Source organism: Ictidomys tridecemlineatus, chromosome 5 (genome assembly GCF_052094955.1).
Source record: "Ictidomys tridecemlineatus isolate mIctTri1 chromosome 5, mIctTri1.hap1, whole genome shotgun sequence".
NCBI classification, from domain to species: domain Eukaryota; kingdom Metazoa; phylum Chordata; class Mammalia; order Rodentia; family Sciuridae; genus Ictidomys; species Ictidomys tridecemlineatus.
In genome coordinates, this window is record NC_135481.1 from 197,334,487 (window position 1) to 197,359,985 (window position 25,499).

Consider the following 25,499-nt stretch of genomic DNA (forward strand, 5'->3'; position numbering starts at 1 on the left):
AATTGGAAAGACACAGGAAACAGCAGTTGAGAAGGACCCCCGAGGTCCCGTGGGGCTCCCCAGGAGCTCTGTGTGTGTCTGCAGGGTGGGCTAATTGGGCCCTTTGTCTTTGCCTCCCTTCAGAGATCTCCCACCAAATCCTGCTGAAGAACTCAGCCTCTGGTTGCCGTGGCAACTGGCCATCCTCCACTCCCCGGAGGCGCCTGGTGTTTTTGTTTGTTTTGATTTTTCATTTCCAGACCCTTCGGATCTTAAGCCCCACTGCTCGGGCCTCTCCTGGATGAGGTGGTCGCTGCTGCCAGCCCCACCCCACAAACGCCCTGCATGCTTAGTCGGGGGGCCACAGCACAGTTGGGCTCACCTTTGTGGGGATGAGCCTATTTTCTGCTGGGCACTTAGCTCACCTTCAAGACCGTGTTGGTAAAGGGGCAGAGTGTTGGGGACCTGCAGCTCGGCCTCACACCGCAGGTGTGTCCTGGAAACCACCACCTGGTGCCACCTGCTTCCTGTCTGTCACACCTCCTAGGGGAGCCCCCATGGGGGAGCGGCCATGAGCTGTCAGCCGTCTCTCCCGCCTTGTTAAGTCACCCTCCCTGGACCCGAGATTGGAACTTCTATCATCTTCGTCTTACAGCTGAGACCAAGCCTCAGCCAGGGGCCACAGGCTCAAGGGTCCCAGGGCACAGCGTGGTCAGGCCCTGGGCAGGAAGGTGTCATGTGGCCTCATCTATCCCGGGGTTTTGAAGAGTCCTCGGTTAGTCTCCTGGCCACCAGCCCACACACATTGCTCGGGTCGGGGAGACTTCACGCTGTAGGGAGGGGAAGACCGCCTGCCCGGTACAGGGAGGAAGGGCAGCTCCTTGTGAACACACCCGGGAGGCGGGCAGCCCAGCACGGCTTGGAGAAGGGAGGGCCCATGGGCTTGAACGCCACCCTGCCCTCTCTGTTGTGCCCCTGTGTAGCAGTGCCACCAGCCCAGGACCTCCCTCCTGGTGTGTGAAGCGGGGAAGGTGGTGGCCCTGCAGAGGTTCTAGGTGAGCGCCTATGACGAGTCCCATGAGCACGTCCCCAGAGGAGGGGCCAGGGCTGAGTGCTGTGGTCATGGCCTTGGCCGGGCACACTCCTGGGCTGGTTGTCATTTGCACAGAGCACAAGGCCACCAGCAGGCCTCATGAGGAGGAGAGACTACGCAGGGGTGGGAGGGCACGGATGCCAGCAGCTGGTGGCCAGGAGCCTGTTCTGTGGTGCTGGGCCTGTGCCTGGAGACCCGGGGCTGGGCGGCCTTCGTGACTGCTCCCGCGGGGAGCCCTGTGTTCTGAGGCTGCGTGCGAGAGGCCGATTACAGCTCCCCGGCACCCTTCAGGGTTGGCACTGGGCATATTGATGCCGTCCTTAACTCATCTTCCGCCTTCCCTCGGGACGTTTTGTTCTGCATCTGAAACAGGCTGCTTCGTTCAGCTCTGAGGGGGAACACCATGTTCTGGGGGAGAATGTGTGGCTGGAGTGTCCAACCTTGTCCCCACCACAGCCCGTATCCTCACCCATGGCCACCGTCTCATGGCTGCCATGCCTACCCCACAGCCACCATCCTCTGCCCCTGGCCTCCACCCCTACCCCGCAGCTGCCGTCCCCCACCACACTCCCACTGAGATATGAAGTTCCATGAGGCTGCCTGATGCTCTTTAGGGTGGACAGTGTGTCAAGGGGAGGCTGACGTTGTGCCCCTTGCCTAGCCGAGTCCTCGCCCACTGGCCCCGGGAGCCCTGAAGCTCTGCACTGGGCATGGTGAGGCCTGGGTGCTGTGCAGGCGGGTCCCCCCTCAGTGCCTCAGCAGTGTCACCCCGTCCTGAGATGGTTCTGACTGTACCCTCTGCCCTTGGTTAATGCCTGGGAGTGTGACCCGAGGTGATGTTTTAAGGTAGAGGACAGATGTTTGAGAGGCAGAAGCAGAGGACTCGTCCTGGGGCTTCACGTGCCCTCGGACCTGTCCTGGGGAGCACACTTTAGGGTCAGAAATTCGGGGTTCATGGGATGTGCAGGTGGTAGTCGCTGGGGTGCAGAGACGGCCCGACGGGCTTGTAGATGAGTAAGCGCATTGCAGCGAACGACGGAATTGGTGCAAAGTCAGACCAGGAACCAGCTGCCGAGGAGGACGGCCGGGGACTAGTGCCACAGGAGGTAGGTGGGTGGGCGTCAGAGAGGGGAGCATGGTTCTGGTGGCTGAAAGGTGTGGGCTTCCCTGGCGGGCGAGAGGGTGGGGGCCACTGGGAGCCCAGAGGCAAGGGCCCCTACCGCCACCTGGTTTCGGTTGCTGCTGTGAAGGTTCAACACCAGGTTAAGGCAGAGGGGAATGAGGGAGGCCAGAGGGGCCATGGGGCTGGCAGGGAGGGCCTCCACACTGTCCACTGGGTGCTCCTGACCCACCCCTGTGGGCCCAGGCCAGCCCCGGTGATGCGGCCTCACCCCACCCCCTCAGCTGTGGGCACACTGGGGTACAGCCTGACCCATCCACTGACAGGTCCCTGCAGCCTTAAGTAGGTGCCAGGGAGCTGCTGCTGGCCCCCAAGGGCCCTGAGACCTCTCTGCTGCGCTGGGGTGGGCTTGGGGAGCAGGGGGTGGGCAGCGGAGGCTGTCAGTGCCAGTGCTGCAGGGCCAGGGGCCAGGGCCGTCAGGTGGGTGGGCTGCAGAGGAGGAGGCAGAGCAGGAGTTGGGTGGGGCATGGTGCCCTGTGCCAGGGGAGGGGCATGGCAAGGTGCAGGGGAGACGGTCAGACCTATGGAGTTGGCGCTGTCCCTGGGCCTCTAGGCCTCTGCTGGTCGGAGGCTGTCCTTTCTTCCGTTCAGGGAGCTCACGAAGGAGCCTGGAGAACAGGCAGGGGCTGCCCGTGGTTTAGCCTGTCCACCGCAGTCCTGGGTGGCGGGGGGCAGAGGTCAGGGCACCATCCTGGTGTTCTGCTTGTACCTGTGTCTCCTTTCACCATTGGCGTGGGCCCCTTTGGCGTCCCCCTCTGGCTTCACGTCACGTCTACAATGGAGAGGGCGCGCGGCTGTTTCCATCGACCCACAGGCTTCCCTGTGTGCAGGTGAGAGCCTGGCCTGCTCTCGGGAGCGGTGGCTCTGGGCTTCCTTCTAAACGCGACCCACGGAGACAAGGGGCTAATTCTCCTCCTTCTGGGAGCCTGAGGCTCCTGCCGGCAGGACTTCCCTAATAACCTGTGGTTTCAGGGCTGGCGTCTGGAGCCGAGGGCTTCTTTGTGGGTAAAGCAGGAGGTGATGGGGAGGCCACATCTCCCTCAGTGTCGGGCGCAGGCTGGGGACAGAGCTCGCCCACCTCCACGGCAGAGCGGCCCGAGCCTGGCCTGGGCTGTGGGTTCTGGGCACGAGCCCGTCGGGAGCGTCCCCGGTTGCAGAAGGCTCCAGTTGCTGCAGAGCCTTCAGACAGGGAAGAGCAGTCCCTCCCGGCACACGGACGGGCCTCAGAGGGTGGACGTGGCTTCCCAAGGTGTGCAAGCATGTTTGTCTCCTGGGCTCTGGGGTCACCCGTGGGGGTATCTGAGGGATTTTCAGGCAGAAGGTAAGAGACAGAGCTCACCGTTCCCAAGAGGTGTCCTGAGCAGAAGCCGCCGCGGGGCACTTAGCAGACAGTGCGGCCACAGCAGCAAAGGGAGACTGAGCTCTGGGCTTCCCAGTTCCCAGCGGCCTTGGCTGTGGGCAGGGGAGAGACTGCCTCTCCGCAGGCCGGTGTGTGCTGGATCCTGAGGGTCAGTGTCCCGGTCCTCCTCCAGAGCTGCCCCCTGCCTTACACTCCATTTCCAGGGGCTGCCTGTGCCCTCGGACCCCCCAGCAGAGGGTGACTCCAGTGCCCTTCAGGACCTGTTCCTCTGCAGACTGAACCGTTCCTTGGTCGTTGGCACCTGGAAGCGGAGTGGAAGCGGGTGTAATCGGGATGAGAGGGCCGGAGTCTTCCGGGGTCCTGGGAACCATTGAGAGAGGCACAGGAGCAGGTGACGGCCAGCTGGAACTGACAGGCTGAGTGCCAAGAATGTCCCCACACTCACCTGAGTCCTGGGGACATCTGGCAAGACCCCTCCTGGAGCAGGTGTTCCTGGTGCCCAGGAAGTTCAGTGAGCATGGGCAGGGAGCCTGTAGTCGATCCTCTTTGCCCAGAGCGGGCCACTGTGCCTGGCTGGCAGAAGGGAAGCAACAGCGTGTGGAAACGTAGCACTCGGGGTGCGCCTGCGCCTCCCCTCCAAGTCTTGGCATAAGGCTCCAGAGGGGCCACTGTCACTGCTGCCCGGAGGTGCAGAAAGGGACCAGCCATGACCAGCAAGTGAAGGACGAGAGTCTGGGGACTCTTGGTGCAGCCAGCCATGGCCCAGGGTTTCTTAGACACATGGGCGGCTTCACAAACTGTCACAGTGACTGGGACTTTTCTTGTATTTTGTGGCGGTCCCAGGAGGCTAGGCAGCCGAGGGACACATCCTAAGCAGGGAAGTGCCCGCTCCAGTGCCTCCAGAGGTCCCTCAGACACTCACACAGGCCCAAGTCTGTCAGTCCCAAGGCCATGTGCGGGCACTTCTGTATGGGTGCCCCAGGTGTCCACGGAGTGTCCCCGCAGAGGGCGCACTCCTGGAGGGCAGAGCATGGAGACAGGAGCAGGCCCTGTTTGTCCAGGACATTACCACAACTGTCCCCGCTTCAGGAAGAGCTGCTCTGGGACAGCACCTCTGGGCCCTGTGTGCGGCTGGCGTGGCGGTGATGTGGGGGGAGCTGTGGAGTGCTCACCCGTCACCCTGTGGTCACGTCTGCGGGCTGTGGGGCTGACTTCTTGACTCCCACTGTGTCACAGAGCCTGTCTTGGTGTTTTAGAATTTCCTGTGGGGTGGGCTGGGGTAAGGGGCTGTGGCAGAGCCTGTGCTGTGGGGAGGGTGTGGGGGCTGGGACCCTGAGCTGGGGCCAGCACTGGGCACTGTCCACACAGTGGGGCACGGAGCAGGAAGTGAGGCTGGAGGGCAGGGTGTGGGCTCGCAGGCCTCCCTGGGGGTCTGGCCAGCGTCCTGAGGACAGTGGGAACCAGAGCTCCAGTGCACCTGGGGTTCTGGGAAGGTCTGCCTGCAGTGTGGAGGCCAGGGACCCTCACAGGCGCCGCAGCTCCCCAGGTGAGATAGTGGTGGCCTAGACCCCAAGGACACAGGTAGAACCCAGGGGACTCGCAGATTCCTGGGGGGTTAGACCAAGTAGAAATGAGAGGTTGCCCAGGAGGCTGAGGGTAGCCAGAACCAGCCTGAGATGGGGTCGGCGCTGAGCAAGCTAAGAGGCTGGGGCAGGCTGGGAGGGAGGTGTGTGTCCCCAGTGCTCGGGGAGCTGGGGCTGCCAGGGGTGAGGCTGGCAGCCAGCCTCCCAGCTGAGCCCTTGGTGGGCTGAGACTGACTTGAAGGTGATGGTGAGGGCGGGGACGCTGCTGATGCCCATGTGGACGACCTCCGTTCCTTTGGTTCCTGGAGCTGGCTGGCCCCTACCTGGCTTCTGGGCCCTGGTCTTCTCAGGGCCCATTCCTCTTGTCATCTGAGCCTCATCTCATGAGTCCCCTCTGTGGGGTTCTCCTCCTGACCTTCTTCTCCAGGCTCTGGGATGCCTGGTCCACTGCTCGGCATCTGCCTCCTCTCACGTCAGCCCAGGGATGGTCAGGATCCGCTGACCGGGAGGTTCAGGATCAGCGTGCACCTGTGGTCCTGCCCGGGGCCCCGTGGAGTTGGTGGAGGCTGTGGTGCTGGGCAGTCCTGGCTGCTTGTGGCTGAGGCTGGCTGTGGGCAGGCGTGCTGCTCCCAGGAAGGAGCCTCCCACAATAGCAGGGGCACCCCGAGGATGGGGGAGCGTCTGTTTTCCAGCTGTGCCTGTCTCTGGAAGGCATCTGCCCCATTTGGAAGGAACTTCTATTCGTTCTCCGCTTGACATGGAGCTGACTGTGGACCTGGAGTCCACCTTGGCAGGACCTCTGCTGGGAGCACTGGATGTGGGGAGGACCTGCAGTCCCTAGGACAGGCTGGCTGCTGGGCTAGCTGCTGGGCTGTGTCCAGAGTCAGCCATGGGGCTGGAACTGCAGCCCTGGGAGAGCTTTGTCCCTCCTGTTCTTGAAGATGCCCGTGTGTGGCTGACTGCTGCCGTGGCCTTCCTGTGGGGAAGAGCAGCCACCTGAGTGTCACATGTCCAGGACAATCCATAAACTGTCACCAAGGGCCTGCTGCTGCCCGGTGGGTGCTTGTAGTTATTTCCTTTAGGTCCTCGTAACAATCCTGAGACGTGGCTATGACGCAGCCCACTCCTTGAGAGAAATGAAGATCAGGAGGAGCAAGTTGTCCACGCCCCGGGGCCCACCTGGTGGGCAGGACTGATGTTCAGGAGTGGCCAAGGCCAAGATGCACTCTTGGCCTCTGTAACTACCTTGTTGCCAAAGCCCTTTCTAGAAGAGGGGGCTGGGGCAGGCCTGGGGCATACCCTCAGGAAGCTGCGGTCCAGAAGGAGACGGGAATGCCCCCAAAAATCCCAGACTCAGGTGCTGTGGGCTGTTCCCTGGGTGTGCAGGCAGGCCATCTTAAAGATGCAGAAGGTGGCCCGGGCTCTGGGAAACCAGGCCGCATGGTGGGTAAGAGTTGCCAACACAGTGACCTGGGGAAGTCATGGTGAGCTGGGGGTACCGGGCCCAGGTGGAAGAACAGGGCCGGAGCGGGATGTGGCAGGGACGGTGCTGTGCTGCAGAGAGCTACCCCGAGTGCTTGCATAAAGCAGCACTCCACCTGGGCTCCCCAGGTCCCCCAGACACGTTGAGGGGCTGACCCTGCCGTGAAGAGGGAGGGTGAAGTCCAGAGAAGCCCATGTTCCTGCAGGGTCAGCGGTGGAGTGCCAGGGCCCCAATCTCAGGCCAGCCGTCAGACTCCAGTGTGCTCTGCAGGAAGAGCAGCCGTCTGGAAGAGGCTTGGGTGTGCACGGGACGCCACGCCTAGTGTCAGAGCACGAGTGCTCCTGGCTCCTTTCCACGTCCAGGAGCATTATTTTTATTCTTACTTACACCAGCAAAGTGTGCTTGCTATCAATAATCCAACAATACTGAACAAAGAGAACGCCAAGTTCTCTTTGCCCACAATCCTGATGTTTTCCTTTTGCAAATTCGAATGCGTTCCCTGGGACACTTGCCTTCCTGATGAGCGGTCACTGTACTTTGTTTTGGGTCCAGTGAGGTGTTTTGTGTATGATCAGCTTGGGAGACCTGGCTTGTCCATCCCTGCAAACACTTGTCATTTCTCCACGATGAGGAACGTGCAGTAGTGCAGTACATACATTGACCCCATCTGATCAGACCCCCACCTACGTTCCTCCTGTCTGGCCGTGACTTTGAACCCATTAAGCAGCCTTGCCTGCCCTGTGACCACCTTCCACACGGCTCCGTGAGCTCAGGTGGCTGACAGTTGGCTTTCAGGTGCGTGGGATCATGTGGTGTTTGTCTTTCCGAGTCTGGCTTTTCACTTAGCACCATGATCCCCAAGTCCCTTTCTGTGGCCACGAGTGACAGGATTTCTTTGTTTTTCTGGCTGAAGGATGTTTCCGTGTGGGCACCACATTCTCTATCGGTTTGCTCGCTGCTGGGTGTGCTGGCAGGTTCCCTGACTTGCCGGTTGAGAGTTGTGCCGTAGTGAACGTGGGGCGCAGGGGCCAATCTGACACACTGATTTCACTTGCCTTCAGCTTACCCGCAGTGGCATTGCTGGGTACTGTGGTAGTTCTGCTTTTAATTTTTGGAGGAAACTCCATACTATTTGCCACACTGGCTGCGCTCACATACAGCATGAAGGCTTTTTGGGTTCCTTATGTGCTGGATATTAATCCTTTTTGTGGACAGGAAGTGTGCAAATATTCGCCTGCTGCAGGTAGTCTCTGCGCTGATGGCTTTTGCCGTGTGGAGCTTTGTAGCTGATGGGACTCCAGTCTTCTGCCTCTGCTCTCACATTCTTGCCCAAAAAAACCTTTGTCCAGATCCGTGTTGTAGCGCGACGTCTCCATGTTTTCTCATAGTTGTTTTAGGGTTTGGGGTTTCACATTTAGTGCTTCCGTCAGTTTTGACCTGAGCGTGTGGTGAGCCGGGGGTCTCCTCCTCCTCCTACCTGTGGCCAGTTTCCCAGGGCCGTTGATTGAAGGTGTCCTGCCCTAGCTGTATTCTGGCACTCTGGTTGTCCTGGTTCTTGTTGTTCTAGCAAAGACGCTCAGCTTGTCGATGGGCACCAGCATCAGAGGTGCTGAGAAGCTGGGCTTCTTGGTAGGCTGGCACTCGGCCCTGAGATGGGAAGATCTCAGCTCCGCTCTCCTCCCTGTGTGCACGTGACCCCAGGGTACCCGGTTTCTCTGTGCCTTGGTTTCCCTGGTCTATAATGTGCCCACTCGTCCCCTCCAGAGTCACTGAGGAGTTGGTGAAGGCAGCGTGGTGAGGTGTGCACTCGGGAGGGGGCGCTGAAGTCTGGCGTGTCCCTGACTCAGTTTCCCACCTGGCAGGTAAGCAGTGGTCAGTGACAATTCTCAGAATCGGGGTTCGCAGGCCATGTGGAAGCCTTGTGACCTGTGTGACCTGGGGAGAGAGGTGCCAGTTGGTGGCTGTGCCCCCAGCTTCCTCCTTGCATGAGCTCTGCAGCAGTGCAGGCCAGGGAGGCCTGGCTTGCAGAGCCCCAGAGCTCGTCCTGGGGGTGGATGTGCAGGCAAGAGTGACAGCCCCATGTCACCCCCTCAGTGCTGCTCCACCTGCTATTGGCCAGTCTGGCCCACATCACGGCCCCTCCTCTTTTGCACTGGTCTGGGTCCTGGTCTTCGGGTCTCACTGAGCCCTGGCAGATTGGCTGACCAAGCTGTTGGGAGGAGAGGCCCCTGTGTCAGCTGCTCTCCCAGGGTTGTCTGGGGAGGCAGTTTTCCCTTATTCACTGTCCTAAACGACAGTGGCCAGCCCAGCGGGAGCAGTCACCAGACACTAAGTCCAGGGACCAGCTTGGTGTGCATGGCCACCTCTTGGGGCAAGTGGGGCTTCTCACCTCCAAGCTGCAAAATTGGGCTCAGGGAAGGCCAGGACTTACTGAGGCGTCTGTGCAAAGGCAGTGGAAGCAGCCTCCAGTTCCCGGCTAGTGGAGGCCTGTGCTGACAGCCTGAGGAGCTGCGACTCCTAGGCTGTGCTGGGGGTGGCCTGGACCCAGGCCTGCACTCACAGGCCAGGGCCTGAGGCACGTTCTGGACATGCTGGACTCCGAGGTGGGCAGCCTGATCTTGATCCGACTCTCCTTCCTGTGGGCACCTGAAATTCCCATCCCCCCAAATGTGGGACACATGTAAAGATTACAGCATATAATTATATAATGGCATTATTATTATGTAGTAATGTTAATATGCTACCCCCAAATCTTCAATATAGCATATAATATTAATACCTAACGGTAGCATAGTTATAATGCATTATTAATAGAATACTATAAAGGTATAGCATGTAAAGTAGTATAATTATAATAAATATAGTACATAACAATCATAACAGTGATATAGTATAATGTAGTAATGTTAACATAAAACCTATAAAAATTTAGCATATAATATGGTTATATAGTAGTAATATAATGTATTAATAAAACACCTTTCAAAATTTATATGTACTATATAATATGTAATTATATAACATTATAGTAATTACTATATAATAACATATATGCCCTAGATTATGATTTCTAACCCATTTCAATGTCAATTTCACTGAAATACGTACAGAATTGAAAACCTGAGGCTTTAGGGGTCAAGGAGCCCGCGGCCAGTGGACCAGGCAGATGGGCCTCGGGCAGCAGCAGCCTATTTGTGGTATGGCCTTTTTGTTTAAAATATGCATTAATAATGACATCCCAAGGGACTTTATACAAGAAAGGGAGAAGGACCCTGTCACCCATGTGTGCTGCTCCCGGGGCAGCCCAGAGGAGAAGGCAGCACTCAGCAGATCCGCTACCGGACTCCAGGGCAGGTGGTGTGAGCAGGGGAGCTGCTGCCCAGCTCAGGAAGCCTGTGCAGAGGGCACATTTGTGTGGACTCTGTGGGCTGCTTCTCCCTGGCATGTGCCTGGCAGGGGCGGCATCTGATGGGGGAGTGGGCATCTGGGGGAGGAGGGTGTGAGTCCGATGGGGGAGCCCTTCTTCCCTGGACTGCAATGCTGCTGGCAGGTTGGAGGCTTTGGCGGAGAGGAGCCTCGGCACTGCACACTGGAGGACAATAGCAGTGACATCATGGTGCCACTTGTTTGTGTGCCAGCTCCAGCTGTGCTTAATGTCCTGGTCCCCCGTAGTACCCTATTGGTTTGTAGGGGCATGTGAGGAGGGCAGTGGCCCAGATCAGCCCACTGACCAGAGGCAAAGCTGGGACTTTAGTTCAAAGGTTGTGCCAATGTGGTGGCCTTCAGTGCTGATGCAGAGAGAATGCAAATCTGACGCCTCGCCTCCTAGAGACCCAGGAAGGAGGAGGAGGCACAGCTACCTCGCCTCCCTGCAGAACCGCTCTGTGCACCCAGCCCCTGACTGGGGGCTTTGTTGTGTGGGTGCAGTCTGCCCCTCCTCCCCACTTCCCCCCTCCCCTCTTCTCCCCTCCCCCCTCCTCCCTTCTCCCTTCACCCCTCCTCCCCTCCTCCTCTCTCCCCTTCCTCCCTCCCTCCTCCCCCCTCCTTTCCCTCCTCCCTTCTCCTCTTCACCCCTCTCCCTCCTCCTCTCCCCTTTCTCCCTCCGCCCCCTCCTCTCCCTCGTCCCCTCCACCTCCTCTCCATCTCTCCTCCCCTCCTCCTCCTCCTCTTCTCCTCCCCTAACTCCCCTCCTCCTCCTCCCCTACCCTCCTTCTCCTCCCCCTCCTTCTCCTCCCCCTCCTCCCCTCCCCCTCCTCTCTACCTCTCCTCCCCTACTCCCCCCCCCCCCCCCCGCCTTCTCTGTCCTATTTGGTTAACAGTGCAGGTCAGGTGTGTAGGTGACCACCACAGGAGGCAAGTGGGAAGGCAGATGGACCCAGAGAGCCCCCGTGGGGCTGGCATCCTGTCCCCACAGCCCCTGAGGCCCCATGGTGACTGCCACACGGCAGCACCTGGATGCCCTGTGGCGCCCACGTGGTACTGGACACCTGTGACTCCTGTTTGAGTCCTGGTTCCCCTGCCTGGCCCACCCTGCGGCCTCCCTGCGGCCTCCCTGCAGCCTCCCTGCCACCCTCTCCTGTGTGTGCGTGGGTGGATGCTGCTCTGTCCTTGGCATTTCTTCCTTGGTTCACGCCCACCCTGCATGGCACTGCAATCAGCTGCCACACTTGGGCTTTCCCAGTGCCGAGAGAGTCAGAAATAGCCCGAGGCTTCCCCAGCATCAGCGGCAGCTGCACATGGGCGGTGGATCTCTGAAGTGGGAGAGGGGAGTGCCGGGGAATCCCGCAGGCCACTGGGTGCTACTATCCCCTCCGCTCGGGCCCTTGGCCTCTTCTGCTCCCAGCTGTTTCTCCCTGGTCCTCTGGGCACTCCTTGCTCCCCAGACCCAAGCCATGGACACTCAGCTGTGTGGCTGTCCTGAATATGCAGAGTGGTACAGGAGCTCACCTGTTCCCCCATCCACAGAGTGGGTGTTCACCTGCGGCCATGGGGTCTCATTTCATGGAGCTTCAGGTCCTCAGAGGAGGTCCCAATTCGGCCTGACCGCCTCCTCCTGGGCTGTGACTTTCCCACAGGATGCCCACATCTACCTGACACTGCCTGTCAGCCAGGGTTCACTGTGCCCCTGCCTGGACCTCGCCGCCCAGGCGACAGCCCTCTCTCTGTCTTGACCAGCCTGGCCTCTCACCCTGTCCCTGCTAGCTAGTGTCCGCAGTGGCTTCTGGAACGAACCAGCTTTGGGTTTGGTTCTAGCCCCAGGAGCCCGTGCAGCTGCCTCCCTGAGCCTCTACCCATCCGCAGCCAGCTTGGGGCCATGCAGATGGATGGGGAACCCCTAGTCCCTGTCACTCAGACCCAGTAAGTAGCAGGCTCTCTCGCTGTTCCCATTCTACAGGGGCTCAGACGTGGGGTGCATTGAGCCAGCCCCAGGTCTTTAAGTGCCATTGAACGGACATTTTTCTTCCCAGGGTTTTGTGTGTGGAGTTGGGGAAGATATGCCGCTATTTTTTAAGTGCCTCCATACAATCCCAAATGCTTATTAATAACCTAATCACCACAGTGGTCGCAGTGTGATGGTGATCACAGCAAAAGCTACAGGGCCCTTCGCTTGGTAGTCACCACAACTCTGGCCCCAGGAGAAATCTTCCTCATCAGTCACCTCATTTCATGTGCTTGGGACCTCTGGGAAGGAAGAATCCCACACCCTCGCTGTGCACGTCATTCAAGGGTCTGTGGCTTACCCGGGGCCACAGTGGTCAGTGCTGGCGCTGGGACGCAGACTTGGCAACTCCAAGCCTTGGCCAAGGAGCTGAGTGGCCACTGGGGCTGCACCAGTGCTGCTGGCGCCGGGGGATGGGGTGCAGGTAACTGATGGGGGTCTGACCAGGGCAGTGAGTTTCGTCACCTGTGGCCTCTGCAGCCTCTCAACCCTGAGATGGACAGGAGACCTGTGTGTGGGCAGCAGAAGTTCCAGGTGCCAGAGCAGCCACTGCTGCAGAGAGGAGGAGCAGTTGGGCCGGCCAGAGGAAGAGCCTGCTGGGAGTGCTCTTCATTTATTTGTAGTGCTGGGGATTGCTCACCCACAAATGTCAGAGAAAAGGTGTGAATTGAGGGCGTGATATCTGGGAAGGAATTTATAAAGGCCTTGTGCTCTTTATTTGTAGACATCCTTGAAATAATTTCTAAAGAAATCCCCAAATTCCAAGCACGTGTTTTATAAAACACCATTGTGCATGATCTCATCTGATTCTCACCACTCCGTGAAGATCTGTGGTTTAGTCCTCATTGTGGATGAGAAGATAAGGCTCAGAGAAGTAAAGTAACCTGCCCAAGGACACAGAGCTGAGAAGTTACATGCCTCAAACTTGAGTCCCAAACTTGTCCGCCTGCTTCCAAAGCCTATGTGCCATTGCTCTGCCACACCACCTAACTGTCCTTGGGGGCGACCTGTTTCTTGAACACTTCAGGAGGGAGCCTTGTCTTCCTGAGCCCAGAGGCTGCAGAGCTGACCACTTCATTGCCTCCTCAGCAACCTTCACTGGCTCCCCACTATGTGCAAGCTCACCCCGACAACTGACTTCCTCTCTTCCTCATCTCCTTCCATCTCCAAGAGCCTTCCATTCTGCACACCCACCCACCCCCTCCAATGTGGATTCTGCACGATGCAGAAGTTTTCCCTTCTGAAGCCTGCCTCGGTCCCTCTTGGTCTTTAAGCTCAGTGACCAGTGTCTACAGGGAGGAGTGACCTTCCCCCCACTGGCTCCTCATGCAGGTCTCAGTGGAAATGTGTCTCCTCAGGCCCCCTCAGCCCTCCCCCCTGGCACCCAGGTCTTCTCTCCCCCCTAGCATGGCCTCTCTGAGATGGTGGTGCTTTGTCTGATGTCCCTTGGACTGGGGGCTTCCCAAGGGCAGGAAGGCTCCTCTGCTCAGGCTGTGTTCTGGGGGCTTGGAACAGTGCCCGGCATGAAGCAATAGTCCACAGCTACTTGCTGACTGATCAGAAAAGGGCGTGTGGGGGGTTAGGGCCAGACAGCGGGGAGCAAGGTTCAGTGAGCTAGGCTCTGCCTGCGTGGCTGGGGACAGATGGAGAAGGCCCTCTTCCCTGGGTTCCAGCCAGTTGTCGGGGGCAGTTCACATCAGACAAGCTGCAGGAGCCACCACCCACAGAGACCAAAGACACGTGAAGCCCCTGGGGGCCAGAGCAAACTGTTGGGTTGAGGAGTGGAGGGCGGCTGGGCTTTGTGCTGGGACAGGCGGTAAATCAGAGGCTTATTTTTGGAGGCAACATCCTCACTGGGGCAAAATGTTATGGCCCCAAATTCGGGGTATTCAAAGCCTTGGCCCTGCTGCCTCCCTGCGGTGGCTAAAGGATCCGGAAGTGGGACATTGTCTGGCTCTGACCCAAGGACAACATTATCTGAGACTCCAATTATTTTTGTAACTAACATTAATTTTGGCTAATTATGCCTCCCACTCCTGACAAAAGCCTTTGTTTGTGTGTGCTGGGGTTTTATTTTTTCTTTCTTTGGCTGCATTCTCCAAGTCGCCATGTGAGAGGCCATTTGAAAAAGGAAATAAGGACTTGTCTTCAGAAGCAAGCACAGCGCTCCTCGTGGAGAAGGCGGGGAGGGGCGCGGCGGCGGTGGGCTGGCTCTCAGAGGAGATTCCCAGTTCCTATTGAGCGCTGGCAGTGCGCGTCACTGACAAGGGGGGGACGCCCTCCGACGTCCTTAGACACTCCCTGGTGCTGGCTGCTTGAGGGGAGCCGCTGCCGGCTGGTGCCTGGGCTGATGGCGGGGCTGGGCTGGGCGGTGTGCAGCTCTGGGCATCTCCAGAGCCAGAAGCCTGGAGACAGGTGGCGCCACCTGCCCTCCCCCAGCTGGGGGGCCAGAGGAGGGATTTTCTGAATGGACACTCGTGGCAAGCTTTGGGTGAGGAGGCTGGGAAAGGAAGACCTGGACCCCTGGAGTTGGAGCAAGGACAGCCCTCCCTCCCGCCTGGGAGCTTGACTTGATTTTGCCACCAAGAGGCAACAAAGGTTCACTCTCTCCCCTTCCACTTTTTGAGAGGCCATCTCCAGGGGTGTGCCAGCCACCCTCGCCTGCCTGGACCTGGGGTGAAATTTGCAGGCAGCACCATGGTGCAAAATGTAATTCTAGTGTTTTTCCGCAGACGGCTGAGCCAAAGACCTGCCGTGGAGGAGCTGGAGAGAAGAAACATCCTGAAACGTGAGTAGCTGAGGATTCCTCTGGAGGGTTCCTTCTCGTGCTGAGGCTGCTAACCCAGCTGGCTCTGTGGTTCCCCTGGGTCCCAGGAGTCAGGAGTAGGAAAGCTGATGGGTGTGGTGGATGGGGGTCCCGACGGCCAAGGAGATCACTGGCCCAGGTCCCAAGTCTTACACACCCAAGAGAATAAAGCAGGCCACTGAAAGGAGTAGGGAGCCACAGGACTCTCTAGAGGGTCAGCACTTTGAGATTCTATGTTGCTCAGGCCTGGAGCTTCCCCAGGAAAGCATGTAATTAAATCTTGTGCTGAACACAGGTGTCCATGGGTAATCTCCATCCACGCAGAGTTCTGTGTCGTTAAAGTCTCTGGTGTTTGGGTGTTAAAACTCCTTCAGTGTTTCTCGGTATGTTTTTCACCTGGTCAACAGATTTCAATTTTTCAAACATTTTTCATAAAGAAGTGTCTCCTAAGGGCCAATTGTATAGCATGATAAAGTTTTTCTTTTCTTGTTATGTGATGAACACTGCAAAGGTTCCTTGGGTTTGGTTTTTGTTTGCAAACATCTCTTTACAAAGTTCTAGTAGTTCTAAGACCAGCTAGGGCCCTGCACTCTGGTGATCCCTCCCCTTTCTTGGCCTCAATGCCTTCATTAGCTGCCTAAAGCAACTCTCTGTCATTGAAAAATATTTAACCCTAAAGATTAATGATTAAAAATTACTCGTTTTATTTTTTAAACTGAAGAAATGGCAACTACGGTGGGGGATGTCTGAGGATTGCACTGATGCCAGGCATAATCAAGTAGGTAGACAGAAAAGCTGTTTGTTATCAAATATTCAGGATTTAAAGAACCAAAGCCACTTGTTTATAAATGTGTGGAAGCCACAGATGCCATTGCTAGTACTAGTCCAGTAAGTCATAGCTGGGAAGTGCCATGCTCCCAGCAGCCTGCTGCCCACTACAGGAAGAGACACTAGAGATGCTGCCTACCAGAGTCCTTCTTCCTGTCCACACTGGCCTCTCTCCTGTCATGGGCAGCCAGGTCCTCCCACCGGCAAGCGCTTCTAGTTGTGTTATGTTTTGTGAATGTTAAACCCTTAAAAATAGAACTGTGCTGTGAATAGAGGGCTAGTGAGTGCACAGCTGGAACTGATCACACTTTCCTTCTGTGCACAAAGGGAAATGGACTTCTCTGCAGTGGTCATGGCAATGCTGCCGTAAAACCGCACCTTTATCAGTGAGCCCAGTCGGAAGCCTTCTCAAGTGTCCTGAGGGAAGGACCTGAGAAGCTCACCACTAGGGTTGTAGTGGGTGGTCTGTGTGCTTGTTCTGTGGGAATGAGAACAGGGTAGCCACACAAGGCCCAGTACAGAGCAACACACAAGCCCTTGACACACGTACGCCACTCACACCAGAAGGCATTTCTGCTGGTAATCAAATCTAAGATATCAGAACTTTACATTTGCTTCTCTTCAAGTTGGAAACTCATGACTAATTGCAGTCATGGCTATGGGACACTTAGAACTCTGCCTATGTGTTCATAGATAGCAGAGCCCGAGATACGGGCCCCTTTGTACATGACCACAGTGATTCTCTAGTAGGCCCAGGTGTACCAGCCTTGCTTTTCGTACATTCAGTCTTTACTACAGCATGTGAGGTTGTCCTGAGGTCTGAGAGGAAGTGTGATGCTTTAGCAAACTACCGTTGCAGGACGGAACTCGAGTCCAGCCCCAGGTGTGCCTTGCCCTATTAGCGGTATTCTTAACCACTGTGTGAGGAAAAGCTGCACATTCCTAAACATCCTTGGAAGACAACTTATGACTGTCCAGGCGGCTGGAGTGGCTTCCCACAAGGCTGGGTGTAGAGGTCCTGCCTATGGACCCACTTTATATAAAGCCTTCTAGTTCTGCAAAGAAAAAGCTCACATACATATTGCTAAGGTCACTTGCGGGGGAGGCATGAGCGCTTAGGCTGGCAGGAGGGACTTCTTGGAGCAGGTGACTCACTTATACCTGAAGCAGAGAATAGTCTGATAGGTCTTTCCAATGATCACCTCCCAATGACCCTGCCTCGCTCACAGGCCTTGATAACAACAAAGTTCTGATTTTGCTAGCTCCCCCGACCCCATGTGGAGGCTGTTCTTGGGGTTTGCTGTGGCCTGAAATTTGATAAATTACATTCATATCACTTAAATCCAACATGGCTGGTCTTATATCTGAATCTTGCACACTTCTTTTTTTTAACTATATCATCCACTTTCTAATCATAGCGAATTTTTTTTTTCCTGGCTTATCACTTGGCTAAAGAACCAAGCAATCATAGGGTTTTATTTCCTTTTCTAAAATGCTCTAATATAAGAAGACTCTTTTTTTTAAAAAAAATTATTGAGAAGTGCAATTTCTGACATATTAAACACCCATATACCAATCCCTCAAATGGATCTTTTAAATAAAGGAAGATGATGTAAAATCTTGTTAACTGCAAGTAGCAGGAATTCCCATCCCCACACTGGCAGTGTTTCTCAGCGTGCTGGTGGCTGGGAATCTCCTCAGGAGGGAAGCCCTTCTGGGGCTTGTGGCTTTATTTAGCAACACAGAGCACCAGAAATAGGGCACCATTATCTTGTGTCCCAGGGCACAACATACATTGTACTCTATATCTTAGCACTCTGGTCTATATTTAGCTTCCAGAGTGGGCGTAAGCACAGTGTGGGTGTTAATAGTCACAACTCACAAGCAAAGTTACTTTCAGTGAGGAACCTGGCTCCTCTCAAAGGCACTGTTCACAGAATTGTTCGCATGCTTGAGCAAAAGTGAGTCAGGTGTCTGTGTGTTCAGGCTTGAAATATACCTTGAAAAGACTCATTCCAGGTGAGCATATGCTGCCCAGAGCTGAAGGAAAGTATACCATATCTTATGTTGAATTGCTGAGTTATGGCACCTGTGAAATGGCAAAACCAAAAAGCAAGGAGTGAGAGTGCTGTTTACAGTCAAAGGCATGCAAACCTTGACTTACTCTACAGCAGCTGCTCTGTGTGCCATCTGTGTTCCTAGACATAAATATACAGAGAGATTTGGGTAGGATAGAGACAGACCTGCTTCCAGCAAACAGGAAAACAGCACAATATCTGTGGCTGTTTCTGATATAGAGGTAGGGCAGAGGGGAACCAGGCTGGGATGGTTGTGTGTAACAATCAGACTGGGATTCCTGAGCAATGATTGGCCCCCTGGAAAAAGACAAAGTGGGAAAATGTGATATGGAGAAGTGTCAACCCCAAAGTTTCCTTGACATCCTCCTTCAAGACCAGGGCCAGGGTGATCTTCAGTGTACCTCTCTACCAAATAAAAAGTCTCCATCTGTTTGTTTTAATCTTTCACAGAAAGGAATGATCAGACAGAGCAGGAAGAAAGAAGAGAAATCAAGCAAAGATTAACAAGAAAGGTATTATGATTGAAGTACTTTATTTCCTGAATTAACAAAAATAGGTGAACTAGAGAGAAGCTCTCCTGCAGCAATAGGTATGGGTAACCTAAGACACCACCCAGGCATGGCACAAGCTAAATCAGGTGTTCACTCAGCAACAATCAACTTGCCAAGACAACACAAAGGGCAGTGTCTTTTGCCACTACCAGTGTCTGGATGGGGACCCTGGACGAATCCTTGCCTAGCACAGTGGGCAGGCTGGAGAGGCAGCAGAATCTAGACATGACCACCTGCTCCAGGCAGACCAGAAGCTGACTGAGTGCTTTCTTAACTTACATGATGTCTAATAGGAGCACACCTGGGTATCGGCGTGGTACTTTCCAGACTGTTTTCCCCTTTTTGGTTGCCGCATGTATGCAGAAGTATGTCTGGAAGCTCCCTGCATGCAGACTGGACTAGTGTCAGGGCTTGTGCATGCAGTCTTCTCTGGAAAGGCAGACCTTTTCTAAACTCAGCAGTTCTGTTTTGCCTCTCCACTGTGCTCCATGATCACAATGAACTTTTTTCCTGCTCAAAATTAATAAAATATACTTTCTGAGCTTGATGTATAGTACTAGGAGTCTGCATAACATTGTCAATAATTTAAAAAGAGATTATCTAATGGTGCTGGTGCTGTAAAATTTATTCTGAGTCAATTTATCAACCAGTCCTTGATTCTGTGCTACATGCTATCAGGGGTGGGAATCCTCAAAAATGTGTTGGAAGAAGGGAGATGTGATTTAAGAACATATAATTTAAGCTGTGTACGTTAGATTGTATTTGGATTATATTATATTTCAAAATTAGTTTGGCATGTGATACCTAACTATCATAATCTTTTATTTTAGCTTAATCAGAGACCCACTGTTGATGAATTAAGAGACAGAAAAATCCTGATACGTTTCAGCGATTATGTGGAAGTAGCTAAAGCACAGGACTATGACAGGAGAGCAGACAAGCCCTGGACCAGACTGTCGGCTGCAGATAAGGTACAGATTGCCTGTGCTGGTTGGGGTGTGGTGTCTCCTAAGAACAATAAACCTGCCATGCAGGGAGCTTATTCTTATGTAATGGCAGCCATTTTTTTTAAAGCTTTTCTTTGACTACATGTTGGCTTCACAAAGATAGCTCAGGGTCAGAGTTGAGCAGTGGTTTTCAACTTGGGGACAGTTGTGTCTTGAGACAATTCTGGTTGTCACAATTTGGGTGCTACTGGCATCTAATGAATAGAGGCCAGAGATCCTGCTAAACATCCCATAATTCACAGAGCATTATCTAGTTCCAAATGTCAAGAATGTGTCAATTCAGAAGCCTTGGTCTGGAGGATGAATCAGAAATACGCAAGGCTGGCATAAGTCAGATGAGTTTTAACAAAATGAGTTGTAACTGGACAAAGAGGAATGGAATCCATCTGAGGATTTCAGGAAGTAGATACAGAGGTTCTGGATTTGTTCCTGGACTTGTGCAGCTTGAGATGTCTCTGGGAACCCTCTGAGGAATTTGAACTTAATTTTCAGAGAGCAAGGAAGCAGTCTGTCACGGTAGGTCTGGGGTGCAGGAGGGGAGTGGACATTTACTGAGCAGTGTGGGTAAGTTTTTGTCCATGGTCAAGTGCTAATGACTGGCAGGATTTAGGTCCAGGAGTGTGTCTGTATCAGCTTTCAACCACACCTGCATGCCTGTAGCAACTTTCAGAATGATTTCAGGTTTTAGGACAAGGAGGATTAAATATTCAGCCAATGAATTTGTAATTGTTTTTCATTCTTTATTATGAATGTGTGCATTTATAAATGTTCATAGGTGTTGTATCAATTTAGAGGAATGCTGTCATGCTGAATTTGGACTGACTCTTGGTTAGTTAGGGTTAATTTGCTTAGAGGATCATAGTGATAAGAAATGAACACATTAGCTTCCAAAGATACAAGTATGGGGAAAAAATATGCCCCCAAAATTCTAAATTCAAAAGGCTTTCCTTGTTGCAGAGGCTATGTTTGATGCTCTTGTCCTACTTGGCCCTAGAGGGTTTGTCTGAGACACACGTCTTAAGAGGAAAGTGGGCCTGGGAAGCTCAAGGAGGGGGCAGCAAGATCAGGCCCTGGATAACTGAAAATATCATGATGCATGCCCCACCCATCAGGATAATAATAAAATGTTATTATTCAAATGTCACAAAACTCACATGCTGAAGTTAGAATAATTTCTTTCTGGATTATCTAGATTGTCATGCAAAAGTTCATGTTCACCAAAAGCTGAACTCTGCACATTGTTTTGCTGTCCCTACTTCATTAGTGCCTTAAGCATGTGGTGGTTCACTTGTTAGTGCTACTCCAGCACAGCAAACTACTGACTTCCACAGGTCTGACTCCTTACTACCTTAGTAGGACTATAAAAAGGAGTAAGACAGTCTAAATGTTGAATGAAAAAGTTTTTCTATGTATTACCAAACAGCAAGTATTAATGTTAATCCATAAACATAATTGATTTCCTCTGTTAACTTTTGAATGTTCTGAAATGCAATATCCTATCTTTAATTTCAGGCAGCAATTCGTAAAGAATTAAATGAATACAAAAGTAATGAAATGGAGGTACATGCATCAAGCAAGCATTTGACAAGGTGATAATTGTTTTTTATGATATTTACAGCATGGCATTTTAAAAAAAAAAACACAAAAGCCATATATCCAGGTAAACAAATTTAGCATTCTTACAGAGAGCTGAATTGAACAAACCAAATGCACCTCATTTACAAATACTATCTTCTCCAATGATTTTAAATAGGGTTAGGTGGAAAAAATGATATGTAAAATAGTATTAGACAGGTCATTACATTACTTTAAGTAGTGTAATTTTAAGGAAGTTAGTCTCAAAACAATGGAAGTAATTTTCTTATACATTTTTCTAATATGTAGAATTTATCAATTTATACCTAAGAGTACTGTGAAATTACTCTCTATCTTCCCACTTGCCTTTCTGTATCTTAAATTTATAATCACATTTAACACAGTTAATGTTTCCCAAAGCTAAAAGAGCAACATTTCCCCAGCAAATATCTGCACATCTACGGTGTGGCAGGTACTATTTAAGATGCTGAGAATGTGACTGCACGTGTGATCAGGGAGGCTCCCATTCAGCCCACCTCCAGCTGGGGATCCGCAACCATTCCCATCCAGGTGCACATATTCTCTGTCCACGCCACTACATGCAAAGGATGACACTGGGTTTCTTGGTGATGATGAAGTTGGGAAAAAGATTACTCTTGGTACTCTGCTTTCCCTTCTTTCCCATAGCCATGACCAGTAATAATTATCTTAAAATTCTCACCTGCCTTTAATCTTATGGGGATGACTGTGATGAAATACTCTCATTGCAGCAGTTGCTTTCTCTAAGATGCTTGTGCTCCAAGTACAAAGACAAAGGAAATCCTGAGCATACATATTGCCTTAAACTAAAATGATTTATTTTCTGTTTGTCACAAAGTAGCCACTGTAAGTATTGAAGAGCAGTTGCTCTGTACACTCTGTGTGACCATGGAATTCCTCTGTACCTCTGGTTTCTGTTATATTGAGTAAAAATGTATCAAGGCAGGAAAAGCAGGTAGTTAGGAGAAAATTATGCAAATAAATAATTTTTAAATTTGTTAAGATCTCCTCACACAATGGACATATTTCTGGGGAAGAATAGATCATCTTAGTTTTGCTTATTCCAAATGGGTTCCTTAGAAACATTTAGGAATTAAAATATAGTAAAACATGCAATTATTTTTAATGTTCACTTTGTTTTAAAAAATAGGATTTAATTTACTACACAGCCTAAGTATAAAATCTCAATTACATTTTCCCAATATACATTATTAAAATGTTTACTCTGGGTATTTATCTTAAGTTTTGATAGATGACACAATTTTCAATTTTCATACCCTCAGCTGGATATGGTGCACGCCTGTGATTCCAGAAGCCTGGGAGGCTGAGATAGGAAACTGCATGTTCTGAGGTTAGCCTCAGCAACATAGCAAAACCTTGTCTCAAAAATTAAAAAGGTCTAGAGATGTACCTCACTGGTAAAGCACCCCTGGGTTCAATCTTTAAAGAATGAACCCAAACCTCAACATCAGGAAATAATTCAAGGTTCTTCATGCCACATTTTAGCACTCCATATCAATTTTTAAAAATAATATTTTAGGTCATGAGATTTTTTAAAATATTACTATGAACATATTATCAACTCTATTAAAAATACTCACCGCTCTAATTTCCAATAATTTATCACCTCATTACTTTTGCTGATTTAGCAAAGCCCTCACCTTTCTGTGTAGTTTGAGGGTTTAACTAGTAACTTTAATACCAAGTTATATGCTGCACTCTTGGGAATACCTATAATACATTCTGAGGTACAACAAGGGCATGAGAGTTGGGAGCCCTCTATCCTACCAACCAGAGAAGCTCCATTTTTTTTTTTTTTTTCATAGTGAATTTCAGAGAAGCTTTGAATAACAGCAAATTTCTATGTGGAGGTTTTTGACAATTTTAACTGTTTTTATAATTTCTAGATTCCACAGGCCATAAGAGATTTTCTTCTGAGAAGAATTTGTGTTTAATTTTTGATACCAACATTTTGAACATTCATCAGGGAACTTTTCCTGAAAATCAGCTCAAGACTACCTGCTGTGTTTGTGAGGAGAGCAGAATCACACAGGTGCAATCTTGGCCACACTTACCTACAAGAGGAGTAACCAGAGGACATACTTCTTTGGTGTCTGAGGAGTGTGAACTGTTGGGGTCAGTTAAGGCCCAAAGTAACTCTGCCAGAAGAAAACTGTTGTTTGCCTTTCAATCTCGTTTTACAGTTCTGCAGTGTATGGAGGACGGGTGAAGTGCATGTGCAGGCTCACCACTCCCAGGCCTCTGATGTGAGGGACATGTGACGCAGTGTCATTCAGTATTTTGTTGAAGAGACATTTTTATTCTGATCATGATTAATTTGAAAACTCTTTAAGTTCATGTTATATAAAATGATTTACTGTATTATACTTTTTCTTTTTTTATATGTCTAACAAAAAAATACAGCTCCGACATTTTGATTCCTGTTAATTTTGTTCTTTAATTAAATGACTACTTATTGCAGGAAATTAACTCAGGCTTTACATTTTCTTGGGGTGGGGATGAATGATACCTTAGAATAGGCATTTGTGGAACAAGTAACTTTTAGTACTTTGGAACCATCACAATCTGAACACATGAATAAGAACACCATTTTTTGTTTCATAAAATCTTAGTATATGTGGAAAACCCAATTAACTAACAAATCAGTACTGAATATATCCAGAAATAAGCAATAATTTGTGGGTATAATTTTCATTTTGGTAAAATATTTCATGTTTGAGTATTTTTAAGTTCGCATTTGCAAATATTAAAAACCCTGTTATAAGAGATACAGGTTTAGATGAAGACGAGACACTATAAGAGGAAATTTACCCCAGCCCAAAGGTAAAAATGAAACTTGGCACATTCCCTGAAAAATATTTTTTGGGTTTTTGCATAAGTGTCCTGGCAGAGATGAGCCTCCCCTCCCTCCCTACTGGTATGCTGCTGAAGCAGGAGACGTAGTGGCTTGGAACACGACTAGGTGCTTGCAAAACCTATTCTCAAATCTAAACTGCTATTCAGAAGATTGCTTATTTTCTCTTGGATGATCACCCTTGTCTCACAACACTGCAGTAATGTCTGAATGAGAGAGTAGCTGAGGTGCTGGCACAGTGCCTAGCACATTCTAGGCCTTCAATAAATGCAAGTCACTGGTATGGGGCCAGAGAGTGCCTAGAGCAACTGAGTGCCCTCTATGAATGTTTATCATGTATGCTACCTCATTGCTTCCTATGATCCTCCCTTTTCTACTTAAGACTTCTGAGGAAACTGTTCAACCCCTATGGCAGCACTTTGAAGAGACTTGTGGTCAGTCCTAGATACTAGCAAATGTACTTGCTATTAGTCAAGTTACAGTTTATAAGAAAATCTTGTTATGGTAAAAAAAAAAAAAATCCCAGTTCTACCTCTTACTTTTCTATGACATGTCAATCTCTTGTTTTTCCTGAGCCTTGATTTCTTTGTACATGAAAGGAAATGTCTAAATTATTTCTAGTTAGAAATCAATTATATTGGGTAGGGGAATTGAACCCAGGGGCACTTAACCACTGAGCTAGATTCGCCAACCTCACCCCCCTTTTTTTGAGAAAAGACCTCACTAAGTTGCTAAGGTTGGCTTTGAACCTGTGCTCCTCCTGTCTCATTATCCTGAGTTGCTGGGATTACGGGCTTCTGCCACCATGCCCAGTTGAAGTCAGTTAATTTTATAAGCATTTAAGATGTGCACATAACTTGTTTTATTCATATCATTTTTTTTTTAAAGAGAGAGTGAGAGAGGAGAGAGAGGAGAGAGAGAGAGAGAATTTTTTAATATTTATTTGTTTTTAGTTCTCGGCGGACACAACATCTTTGTTGGTATGTGGTGCTGAGGATCGAACCCGGGCCGCACGCATGCCAGACGAGCGCGCTACCGCTTGAGCCACATCCCCAGCCCCATCATATCATTATTTGTGGCTAGATAATCACCATTTTTTTCCTTTTCAACTATGTATTATCAGCTCCCATTATTTTATATTGTGCTCAATTTAAAATATTAATTGGAGCCCAAATGTTGTAGTAAACTAAAACTATCATCTCCCTCACACAGAAATAGCTTCGTACTTACTATGAAACAAAGGAAGAAAGGTTCTACTGTTCTAGAGACCACCCAGGGCCCTCAAAGCTTAAAAGATCATTACTGCTTAGGAAAGAACCAGATAGAGCATATGCTTAGAAATAATGTGGTAGACTGGACACATATTTAGTTTTTTTCCCCCCAAGTTTTACATATCTAATGGATAACAAAAATTAATATAAATTTCAGGATACTCAAAGGAGGATTTGGGTTAAGATGCAAAGGTTCTAAGATATCCTAAAACCAGCAGACATTTTAATTTTAATCCAAATTTTTGGCAACAGTATCTAACTTCTGCCTTTGGGTTTTTGTTAGTCATAAACTGCTGCTCTAAATTATACTTCCATATTTCATGCTGTATCAGGTATTGTAAGAGTTAAAAG

The 25,499-nt window shown here is 51.1% G+C and overlaps 1 protein-coding gene across 5 annotated transcripts in view; it reads left to right on the forward strand.

Annotated features, from left to right (window-relative positions):
- The window catches only part of Phactr3 (phosphatase and actin regulator 3), a 186,365-nt gene extending 162,873 nt beyond the window's left edge, over positions 1-23,492 (forward strand). For all 5 annotated transcript variants that reach the window (XM_078052084.1, XM_005325389.5, XM_021726375.3 and 2 more), the window contains 5 exons: positions 14,851-14,906; positions 18,281-18,342; positions 19,212-19,352; positions 20,901-20,977; positions 22,910-23,492. In XM_078052084.1, the coding sequence (XP_077908210.1) occupies positions 14,851-14,906; positions 18,281-18,342; positions 19,212-19,352; positions 20,901-20,977; positions 22,910-22,925 (352 nt within the window). In that variant the 3' untranslated portion in view covers positions 22,926-23,492. The remainder of the gene's footprint in view (positions 1-14,850; positions 14,907-18,280; positions 18,343-19,211; positions 19,353-20,900; positions 20,978-22,909) is intronic.
- Positions 23,493-25,499: the final 2,007 nt, after the last annotated feature.